This window comes from Gekko japonicus, unplaced genomic scaffold (assembly GCF_001447785.1).
Source record: "Gekko japonicus isolate JY-2015 unplaced genomic scaffold, Gekko_japonicus_V1.1 scaffold4, whole genome shotgun sequence".
In the NCBI taxonomy this organism is placed as follows: domain Eukaryota; kingdom Metazoa; phylum Chordata; class Lepidosauria; order Squamata; family Gekkonidae; genus Gekko; species Gekko japonicus.
In genome coordinates this window covers 3,625,475-3,637,683 of record NW_015165234.1, presented here as the reverse complement: position 1 = coordinate 3,637,683, position 12,209 = coordinate 3,625,475, and the positions used below count along the sequence as shown (strand labels likewise).

The following is a 12,209-nucleotide window of genomic DNA, read 5'->3' as shown; positions in this document are numbered from 1 at the left end:
ACTCCACGCTGCCTCTGGAATTTCAAAGCAGCATTTGACAGCATCCACAGGAACAGATTCTGGGCAAAGCTTGAGAACTCCTCAATGGATCAAAGACTCTACATACTTATTCACTTGCTGCATGAAGGAAACTTTCTCAAAGTAAGATGCAGTCCTCAAGGCCATCTCTCCAGTAAGATACAAAGCCAGTCTGTTTATGTCTGTGTGTATCTTGTCTCCCTACAACCCCCAACCTATGGCATGTGGGGGCTTTTTGCCAGTGGTGGCATAGTGCAGCCAATGGCTTCAGAGATGCAAGGAGCAAAACTGTATCTCTGAGCAACAGAAAATGAGAATTGAACCAAATTACAGCTCAGGAGATCCATTTCCAAAACATGAAGGTTACAAAATGCGGAATATAAAGCCTGAATTTCCAATCCTTTGTTTCAGACTTAAAAGGAAAGATAATCCTTTTGTTTCTTTGCTGCATTCACTTAGAAGATTAAAAGTAGGGTCTCATTCATTCTGAATAGTCTTCAATGTTTAGAATCTTTCTGATTAATTTTCACGTCAAGACCAACATCTGAAGTAATTAGTGATCTTTGCCTTCCCTAAATATTTTGTTCTATTGATTTTTTTCAAGCTCCATAAGGGAAAAAGTACAGAAGGAAGATTTTTGAAATTTTATTATGTGGAAAAGCTGATCTCGTGTGCAGTAACATTGCTGTGGATGTTTCTGGCAGGGACTGTTTAATACCCTCTTACTATTCAGCTAGTTAAACAACTGGTAGACCATCAGACAAAACCTGAGTTTTTAATTTTTTTAACTTCCAATCTCCACCAATCCAAACAGCGTAAAATATACAATCCTGTTTCATATATTTGGTTCATTTACCACATTGCTGCCATTTCGTTTTCCACACTACACTTCACAACATGTTTTTTAAAAAAGGATATTCTATATTGGATGGATTGCTCCATACACAATACTTTGTTTTTGTCAATTTGTACACTATAAAGAATAATGTTGCAACATAGCTGGGTACTATCTAGTGCTCAGGTTAAAGGGCCACTATAGAGCCATTTGTATCAAAGTATTAAGGATACTACCTTTCATTTTCAAAAGGGCTGTCTTCAGACATTAGACTTACATCATGGAGTGGAAAAGCAGCTTTGTAGATCCCAGAATCCAGTAGCTTGTTGATGCCAAACTTTTTCACATTGTCTCTTACTGCATATTCCCCACGACAAAGAATAAAGTAAACCTGAAAATTACCAGTGGTTTTAGTTAAGAACAAAGTAAACCTATAGGTGTTAGATCATTTTAAACTCTGGAGTGAGATGTGATGTTGAAAGGGGGGTTGGAAATATGCTTAACCCCAGAATGACCATCTAACAGAAACTCTAAATCATTCTTATCTGATAACATTACATTTGCTCATAGTGAGACAATGATTGAGCTATTGTGTACTAACTGCAACAATCACACCAACAACATCTACATCTGAACACATCCTTCACTTTTATGTTTTTTAAAGTCCTTGTAGTTCTCATGATTGTAGAGAAAGGCTAGAAAATATATGGACAGTGTTTGCTGAGAATTTAGAAACCAGAAATTACCAGCTGGTTACAAAGAACATAAAATGCATGCACCACTCTGCCCTCCTGTTGCTTCCGTCTCCCTACCTCACAAAGGATTAAATTACACAAGATGCCTTGGAACTTTTGACCTATGCAGGAGGATATACATTTCAAACAAATGATTAAATATTAAAGGCTGAAGAGCCTTCCTAAGGCCAATGGCCAGTAGTGACATGCATTTGCTTCAAAGTATCTCCCATAACCCATCTCAGCCCCTACTGCCAAATTCCAGAATCTGCAAAACTGCAAATATTTTTTCCCACAAAAAAGAATGTCTGATTTCAGACTATGTAACTGCAAGCCTAAAAATCAGGATGATATATATGGCTACTACTGACATTCTCATGAACTCCAACTATTATTGGCCAGATGGACTGATTGTGAGTTGGTGTGTAGCATGAAATTGGGGTTTTTATTTTCCTTCTGTCATCTGTACTACATCATCAGTGCTTACACTGACTTACACTACATCATCAGTGCTTACACTGACTTACACTACATCATCAGTGCTCACAGTGCTTACACACAAGTCATTTGGCCTGATGCAGCCACTACTCCCCTCCAGGATCAAATGGGCACAATCACACAGCCACATCTGTCAGGCATTCACCGGGCATACTCATCCTGTCATAGGAAGACTTGAAGCCAGGTTAAAAAGGCACCACATGACAAGTGGTGTTTCTAGTTCCTTGCACATTCATTGTACATGCCTGAATGCCTGGATGCGGGGGAGCGCATGCAGAACGGATTTGGCAGTCTGAACCTGCAGATCCATTCTCTCTCCACTAGGGAGGGTTTAAAATTTTTTTTGCCTATATGTGCATGTGTGCATATGCACACACATGTGCACATGTGCACACATGAGCACGCATGCACGTGCATGCATTTTGAACAATTTCTGGGCAGCGCACTCTGTGGCTGAGGCGCTACAGTAATGGGATGTCTGTGTGGGTAACCCCCAGGTGGGTGTGCTGTCTGGATGACATGCCCCACAACACTTTAACCCAGTACAATTAGAGGCAGCACCATATTGCGCCATGCCACCAGTGTGACTACAGCCACTGTGATTGCTTTGATCTGTTGTACAGATCAGGTAGACAACTACCAGATGTATACTGATGCTTTTTACATGTGGGGCATCAGGTACCTCAAGGCCATGTTATATTTTTTTTTCATTCAGTGAAGAGGTCCTAGACAAACCTTGAGTGTGCAACCTTGTGAGCTCATGGTTACTGGCTATAGTTACAATTTACTTTTTATCCTACCTTTCTTCCATGAAGGTTACATGGCCCCTCCATTTCTCCTCACAGCTACAATGTGAAGTGGGTCAGGTTCACAGACATAACTAGCCTAAAGTCATTCTATGAGCCCCAGATATGTGGGGATTTAAACCTGAGACTCCCCAGTGTTAATCTAATACCGTATCTACTATATCACATCTGTGTTCTTAAATGCTAGAAAATGTGCCTCAGATACAAAGTTATCAGCACCAATATCCATGAGCTCATGGGCCACATTTTACATTTGCTCTTCCTTAGCAAAGGCCAGGAAAAGCTGAACCAGTGAAAGAATAACACCCACGTGATAGTTAGCTGTCTAGTGTCTGCACCCACCAACATATTTTTGACACTGTTTGATTATTTTTATGCTCAAAATAAGATTGCCCTAGAAAGTGATCCTAATATAAATACTATTGAGACTCACTATCCGACTCCTTGTTGCTGGACTGAAGAATGTGCTTTTGTCCTGAATGTAAAAGTCTGACAAACGCTCGTTTTCAAATGGAGCCGTGAAAAACTCTTTCTCTGGTTTGATGATACTTTCACCCACACTGAAGAATCTAGTCATCCAGCTAAATGGAGAGTCATGGATTTTCAGGTCATTGGGCTGCAGAGGCAGATGGATGTGCATAATCTCTGCGTATGTGCACAGCACTTCCCAAGGTGCATGCACTTTCACAAAGATTATCTTCTCATCGAGGACCTACAGTGAAAAGGTATTAATATAAGTAAATACACTAAAACAGACTTGTCATAGCATTTTAAGTAATAAAACTATCTCATCTCTTAAATATCAATAAAGTACCTAAAAGGGCATAGTGGGGAACAATTCACTAGCAAGTTCTTTTGCACAAACTCCACTGGTTGTCATGGTACATGTCCAGTACCAGCAGCAGATTAAGAGCTCCTGTTGGTGCATGGGGGAAGAGGGACTCAGCACCTTTAACAGAAGGCATCATGATGAAGGAAAGCAGGGACTTCACTGTCACTTCAGCACCCTGCAGCTGCACAGACTACTGACTGAGTAGTAGTAGGGGGCCATGACTCAGTGGAAGAGGATCTGCTTGGATGCAGAAGGCCCCAGGTCCAACAGTTGTACAGATGTTCCGTTGTTGTGCCGGGAGACTGGAGAAGGGTGAATGTTGTCCCGATCCTCAAGAAGGGGAAAAAGACGGACCCAGGAAACTATAGGTCTGTCAGTTTGACATCAATACCTGGATAAATTCTAGAGCAGATCTGTCTGTGAGCACCTTGAACGGAATTAGTTAATTGGTAGTAGCCAGCATAGGTTTATCAAGAATAAGTCATGCCAGACCAACATTATCTCCCTTTTTGACAGAGTTACTAAAATGCTTGACTCTGGCAATGCTGCGGACATAGTGTATCTAGATTTCAGTAAAGCATTTGACAAAGTTTCTCATGATATCCTTGAAGATAAGTTGGTTAAATGTGGGCTGGATGGTGCAACTGTTGGATGGATTCATGGTTGGTTGAAAAATTGTACCCAATGAGTGCTCATAAATGGCTCTGTGTCTACATGGAGGGGAATCTCGAGTGGAGTGCCACAGGGCTTGGTTCTGGGCCCGGTGTTGTTCAATGTTTTTATAAATGACCTGGAGGAAGACAGAGTGAGGATTCAAAATGTTCTAGATAGGCTGGAACAGTGGGCTGAGATAAATAAAATGAATTTCAATAGAGATAAGTGCAAATTCCTACACTTAGGTATAAAAAATCAAAGGCAGAGATATAGAATGGGAGGGACTTGGCTTGACAGCAGCTCATGTGAAAGGGATCTAGTTGTTATGGTTGATCACAAGCTAAACATGAGCTTGCAGTGCGATGTGACTGCAAAGAAACCTAATGCAATTTTAGGATGCATTAACAGAAGCACTGTGTCCAGATCAAGGGAGGTGGTTGTTCCGCTCTATTCTGCTATGGTCAGGCCTCACCTGGAGTACTGTGTCCAGTTTTGGGCACCACATTTTAGGAAGAATGTTGACAAGCTCGAGTCTGTCCAGAAGAGGGCAACCAGGATGGTGAGAGGGCTGGAATCCAAGTCTTATGAGGAAAGGCTGAAAGAGTTGGGTATGTTTAACCTGGGAAAGAGAAGGCTTAGAGGGGACATGATTGCAGTCTTCAAATATTTGAAGGGCTGTCATGTAGAAGATGGCGCAGATCTATTCTCTCTTGCTCCAGATTGCAAGACTAGATCTAATGGGTGGAAATTACAAGGGAGTCGATACCGGCTAAATATCAGGAGAAACTTCCTAACTGTAAGAGTGGTTGAGCAGTGGAACAGACTGCCTCGGGAGGTGGTGGATGCTCCTTCGCTGGACATTTTCAAGTGGAGGATGGACAACCATTTTTCGGTATGTTGTAGGACTATCTTTCGGCTATGCTCCTGCAGACTGCAGGGGGTTGGACTAGATGACCTGCAAGGTCCCTTCCATCTTTAACATTCTATGTCTATGATTCTAAGGCTGCTTGCACATGAAGGCCATTGCCTCTGCGAAGGGAGACTGAAGCTGTTATTTATTTATATTAACCCTCAGCTTCCCCAGTTAAATGGATCAATGAGGAGGTGATGCAAAAGACCTTTGCTTGAAACCCTGGAGAGTGTGAGTAGACAATGCTGCCCTTGATGGACCAATGAGTCTGCTTCAATGTAAGACACTTCATGTGTTTATGTGTAGTTTCCAGTATGCCCAGGAATCACAGTATCAGCGACTCATGGCAGGTGCTGCTATCTGCTCAGCCTGCACAGTCCCCGTGCTTCTATGACTGCTTTGTGATGCTCTCTTGTAGGGGCGATAAGCCTTGCTCCACTCCTGAAGCAGAGCTCAGAGGCATAAACTGGCAGACTGATAGTGAACCACTGCATGTGTCAATGCTGGAAAGGCAATGATTAATTTTTAAGGTTCCAATTAGACATTATGGCTTTTAATGAGTCAAGTCCAGGTTCTACTGACCCAAATCATGTTCCCTGCAGTAATGCAGGAGCTGCAGGGAATTGCCTTTTAAAGAGCCATGGGGGTCCAGTTCTGCTCAGGACCACAGGGTAGAGGAAAGAGGGGCTCCTGCCTCCCCCTCTCACAGTTTTCCTGAACTGTAAGGCCCAGTGGGCTATTTTGGAGCTGCAGTTGGCACATGGGGAACCCAGACAACATCTAGTTTGAGTCTTTGTAAGGAGATGCCAGGAAACAATCAAGATTGGAAGCAGCTTTGTGACATGGAAGCCCTTCTCTTCAATCTTAGTTGAGAATGACCCATTTGTGAAGACTCCTTGGTGACAGAAGGCTTAATAATTGGACACACTCAGAATTGTTTCAGGACTTAAGGCTGAGCCCTGGCTGAAGTAGGAAAAAAGAGTCAAGATTTCAGTGGACAGAGGCATATGTTAAAGAGTCAACTATAGTCTTGTTTCAAGGATGATAAAACTGCCAAGTTACAGAGTCATGTAAAACAACAGCAACAAAACTACTTGATGAGTTTGTAAACTGACCTCTCCAAACAAGACTGTTGTTTTGAAAAATTTTCAAATGACAAATGTTGTTCATTGATGAAACCAGCATTAGAGTAACAAGGTATGGTTACAAATATGACTTAACTGGATCTCAAGCCTGATTTATACTGGATTTCATATCAGTACAGAGTGCATTAAGCACAGGTAACATGCAGCTGATATTCATTGTTCACAGAATAAAACATTTGTGGAATCGGTGTAGATGCTATAAATTGGGCCACTTTGATAAGGGACCATTTTTCACTTTCTTGAACTTGCTGCACTTCAATAATGAGTGGATGGATGTGTTAGATCGCGCTAACAAAGGACTCTTAGAGTGATTCAGCAAGTGATTCAGCTTTATTGGAAGTAACGAACAAGCACTCAACTCAATAAGAAACCAGAACCGAAAACAGTGGGAGCTTATGCTCCTTTTAAACATAACCGGGCTAATGTAGCCACGCCTATTTACAATTAACAACCAATGAGATTGCGTAGTTAAGGACCAATGGGAGTCTTTCCCTCCTAGGGAATGGTATTGTTCTGATTGGTCGCTGTTACGAAGCGACCAATAGGAAGTTCGCTCAGAGGAGCCCTGGTCTGGCTCGAAGCTTAACATGGGAGTCCTATGAGGTGATTCATGTAATCATTTCAATACATTACAATTCCTCCCCCCTAAGTTAAGCCATCATCCCAATTGTTTTATTATTTACAAACATGCAATCAACCTTTGTACATCAGTTATTCCAACAGTATTTACACTCATAGTCCTTCAGATAAGTCGGCATTTGCCGCGAACGCTGGGACCTGCGGAGCGGTGCAGGCTCCATGGGCAGACAAGGTTGTGGGTCAGAGTGGGGTTCACTACAGCCTGGATCAGGCACAGACTCGACTGGGATTTCAGCCCCGCACACAGGGTTCTGCCCTGACTCGGGGACAGTACCGGGCCTTTCGGTACTCACCGCCTGCTCTGGGGGTGTCCACTCGACATCAGGGGATTCAGCCGTCGGAGAGTCAGCGCTGTCCCTAGCCCAACGTCTCCTTAACTGATCTATGTGGCGCCGCCATATTCGACCGTCAGCTAACTGCACCACATACATTCGAGTACCCACAGAGTCGGATATAACCCCAGGAAGCCATAAGTGCCCGTTTGCATAATTTCGTGCGAAAACCTTGTCCCCTTTTTCAAACATGCGCACCTTCGGTTGCGCCGTGGTACGCTCGGATTGCTCTTCAGTGAGGTCTGGGTGCATTCGGTTCAAACGGGTCGTGAGTCTCCGCCCCATTAACAATTCGGCCGGACTACGGCCTGTAGCACTACAGGGGGTGGTGTGCTGCAGCAAAAGAAAGGAGCCCAGCCTCTGGCTCCAGTCCCCTTCGTCCATTTTACCCAGGGCCTCTTTGGCCGTCCTGACCATCCGTTCGGCTTGGCCATTAGATGCCGGATGGAAAGGGGCCGAAGTCATTTGGCGTATGCCATTACTCGTGAGGAAGAGCCTAAATTCCTCAGACACAAATTGAGGCCCGTTGTCACTGACGATGACGTCAGGCAACCCGTGGGTGGCAAAAAGTCGGCGGAGCGCATGGATCACAGCAAGTGATGTGGTCGATTTCATATGCACGACCTCCAGCCATTTGGACATAGCGTCCACCACAATTAGGAACATTTGCCCTTGGAGAGGGCCAGCAAAATCTATATGCAATCTGGCCCAGGGTTTACCAGATGACTCCCAGCCTTGGGGTGTAGCTTGTGGGGGATCGGGTCTGACTTGCTGGCATTTGGGACACCCTCGTACCCATTCTTCGATCTCTTTGTCCAGCCCCGGCCACCAGACATACCCTCTGGCCAACGCTTTGGTGTGTACCATACCGGGGTGACCCTCGTGCAGCGACTCTAACACTCTCGTCCTGAGTTTGTCAGGAACCACCACCCTGTTCCCCCATAATACACAGCCCTTAGAAATGGATAGTTCATTTTGACGGCTTTTGTAAGGGCCGAACTCCGGTTCAACGCTTCCAACCGGCCACCCCCTCCAAACCCAGTTTAATACTCGGGACAGCACGCTATCCTTGGCCGTGTGTGCTGCAATGTCCCTGGATGATACCGGGGGTCGAGGAAGCTCCTCAATTGCCAAGACCTCACAGGCGGGGGCAGGGTCTGCGCCAATGTCCGGCACCGGGCACCGGCTGAGGGCATCCGCATGCCCAATCGCTTTCCCAGGCCGGTGCTCTAAGTCAAAATCATAAGCCTGCAAAAATATCGCCCATCTAAGCATGCGTGGGGACATGATGTTTGGCAATTGCTTATCGGGCGCAAAAATCCCCAGTAGCGGCTTGTGGTCAGTGACCAGCAAAAATCGTCTGCCAAAAATAAAATCATGGAACTTTTTGACAGCCGCTACCAACGCCAGACCCTCCTTGTCTATCTGGGCATAGTTCCGCTCTGCCGCAGATAGTGATCTAGAATAAAAAGCGATAGGCGCTTCGCTCCCATCAGGCATCAGATGGCTTAAAACTGCGCCTACTCCAAAAGGTGAAGCGTCAGCAGCTAACACCAGGAGCTTGTGTTCATCATAATGCGTGAGTACGGCATTAGATGTCAGCAGCTCCTTGACTCCCACAAAAGCCTTTTCCTCGGCCTGCCCCCACTTCCATTTTGCCTCCTTGTGCAAAAGCGCGTGCAAAGGGGCCGCCACTGATGCCTTATGCGGTAAAAACGCATGATAAAAATTCAGGAGTCCTAAAAAGGATTGGAGCTCCTTCTTACTCACCGGCCTGGGGGCGTTTTGGATTGCAGATACCTTCTCATCCGTGGGGTGGACTCCCTCTGCGTCAATGCGAAACCCCAGGAAGTCCACACTTTCCACCCCGAGCGTGCATTTTGAGCGCTTAACTCTGAGACCGGCATTTTGAAAACGCCTGAGGACCTCTTTAACCCGGTCCAGTAGTTCCTGTTCAGACCCGCCCGCAATCAGCACGTCGTCAAAATAGGGCACTGTGCCAGGTACCCCCCTTAGTAGACGTTCCATGAGGCCCTGAAAAATCCCAGGTGCTACGTTGACCCCGAATTGCAGCCTGTTCACTTTAAAAGCCCCTTGGTGGGTTACAATTGTTTGGGCCTCGGCAGCCTCCGGGGTGACAGGCAACTGCTGGTATGCCTGGGCCAGGTCAAATTTGGCGAAAATCTTGCCACCCCCCAGGGAAGCCAAAATGTGGCTTATTACCGGGACCGGGTACGAATGTTGCTGCAGCGCCTTGTTAATCGTACATTTGTAATCGGCGCATAGTCGTATGGACCCATCTGATTTGACAGGGGTTACGATCGGGGTCTCCCATTTGCTGTATGGTACTGGCTCTAAAACCCCTTGCTCAACTAGTTTGTCAATCTCTTTTTCCACCTTATGTTTGAGAGACACAGGTACTTTCCGATACTTCAACCTAATAGGTTTGACTGACGGATCTAAGTCAAACGCAACCGGGGGGCCCTTGTACCTCCCCAACCCTTCGGCAAATACATCAGGGAACAGGTCGTACAGCATGCCCCATTTATTTTCAGACATCCTGTTAATCCCAGAAATACCAATGCCCAATGGCTCAAACCAATCTAACCCTAGCAGGTTAACCCGGTCTCCCTCTGCAATCAGGAATGACAGTTTAACACATTTCCCCTTATACTCAACAGTAACAGAGTCCCGTCCGGCCAAGGGAATTCGGTTGCCCTGGAAGTCGGACACTCTGGTTCCCGCAGGCTGGAGCCGCCGCCGGCTTCGGTTCGGGAACAACTGGCGCCAGGACGCGGCAGAAATCACCGTCACGGACGATCCTGAGTCCACCTCCATTGTACAGGGTCGGCCGTCGAGGAGTGGAGTCACGGTGATCTTGCCCTGGCTGCTGGTGCGATTTACGGCCGATGCGCTCGACAAGGTCGCCGTCAACTGGCAGCTTGCTTCCGATGCTGAGGAACGGGTCTTGCCTTGGGTGCTGACTGGAGTGCCCCTCTGCGCTGACCGGTTGTTAGTTGAGGGATCCTTCTTTGCTGATCTGCAGACTCTGGCCAGATGACCACGCCGTCCACACGCTCTGCAGTCGACATCACGAGCCCAACAGGAGTCGCGCTGGTGCTTCCCGCCACAACCGGAGCAAGGCTTGACGTTGGTAGTCTTCGCTGGGGTCCGCTTGCCTCGAACCGCGTTGACGTCATCATCCGCGTCTTCGCCCTCGCTGTCTCGTTGAGCGTGTATACTGGGCTCTGCCACCCGCTGGCGGACCTCCTTCGTGGACTTCTCCGCTGCTTCCGCGGCCACGGCCTCTTCGTAGGCCACTGCCCAGGTCAGGGTGGTGCGGGCGAACAGCCTCTGTTGCAGCCTTTCATCTTTGAGACCGCAGACGAGACGGTCTCTGAGGGCTTCCTCCACGTTGTGGAAATTACATGGTCGTGCGGCTTTGCGAAGGGCCGCCACGAAATCTGCGATGGTCTCGCCTCCGGCCTGGTTCCGCTTGTAAAACGCGTGCCGGCAGGCGATCTCCGACGGTTGTGGAGAATAGTGAGCCTTAAGCTTCTCCGTGATGTCAGCGTAGGTGACAGTCTTTATATTAGTTGGGGCCACCAACGACCTGGCTATGTCGAAGGTTCCCTTCCCGCAGGAACTCAGGAGGCACGCCCGTTTCTTGGCCTCGTCTGTAATGTCGTGTGTCTCCAGATGGAACTCGAACCTGGATAGGTAGGAGTCCCAGTCTTCTGAGGAGGGTTCGAAGCACTCGAACTTCTGGCTTCCAGCCATCGGGGGAGACTTGGGCACCGGAGCTGGTGGCGCCTCCGCCGGATCGGCTGCTGTGCTTTGCCCGCTTTCTTCCGAGTCCGAAGTGTGGATGTCCGCAGGGCTGCCTACCTGCTCTAACATCCCACCTTCGTCGCCAATTGTTAGATCGCGCTAACAAAGGACTCTTAGAGTGATTCAGCAAGTGATTCAGCTTTATTGGAAGTAACGAACAAGCACTCAACTCAATAAGAAACCAGAACCGAAAACAGTGGGAGCTTATGCTCCTTTTAAACATAACCGGGCTAATGTAGCCACGCCTATTTACAATTAACAACCAATGAGATTGCGTAGTTAAGGACCAATGGGAGTCTTTCCCTCCTAGGGAATGGTATTGTTCTGATTGGTCGCTGTTACGAAGCGACCAATAGGAAGTTCGCTCAGAGGAGCCCTGGCCTGGCTCGAAGCTTAACATGGGAGTCCTATGAGGTGATTCATGTAATCGTTTCAATACATTACAGGATGTTAAAAAGCAGGCATGATCCTCATGCATAAATAAGCTACTGCACAATTTGCAACAGAGATTTAAAAGAAGGTAAAAAGGCATCGGAGTATTATGGACGCTCAACCATATCAACTGATCTTAGTGAAAAAGTGCAGTCACCCTATGAAGCAGACACAGAATGAGCTTCTCAAATTGGGCACCTGCTCCTTCCACTGTCTCTGTGCTGGAAGAAGCAGATGACGATAACACTATGCCAAAAGCAATATATATCTACACTATTTCTACTAGAAATATATTTGTCCACAGTTCTGGAAAAACACTGTGTAGTTTGCAATGTGGCACAGAGTTCTTATGAGTCAGAATTCCGTTTCAGGTAAGTAGAAGAAGCAGCTCCACTTTTTAAAATGCATAAAGAGAATTGCACTTACCGACCTTGTTGCTTCCAGCTGCAAACCACGGGTTATCAAGTTAGACTCATATACTTCTCTCTTCCGCTGTTAGAATTGATTAAAAAAATTGTAAACGTGATTATTCACATTCTTTAA

General features: G+C 46.5%; 1 protein-coding gene across 1 annotated transcript in view; it reads right to left on the bottom strand.

The window, feature by feature from the left end:
- ANO6 (anoctamin 6) overlaps positions 1-12,209 on the bottom strand; it is an 89,596-nt gene that overhangs the window by 52,239 nt on the left and 25,148 nt on the right. The window contains exons 4-6 of the mRNA XM_015409771.1: positions 12,093-12,158; positions 3,325-3,603; positions 1,131-1,244 (exon numbers count right to left, since the gene is read on the bottom strand). Coding sequence (XP_015265257.1) covers positions 1,131-1,244; positions 3,325-3,603; positions 12,093-12,158 — 459 coding nt within the window. The remainder of the gene's footprint in view (positions 1-1,130; positions 1,245-3,324; positions 3,604-12,092; positions 12,159-12,209) is intronic.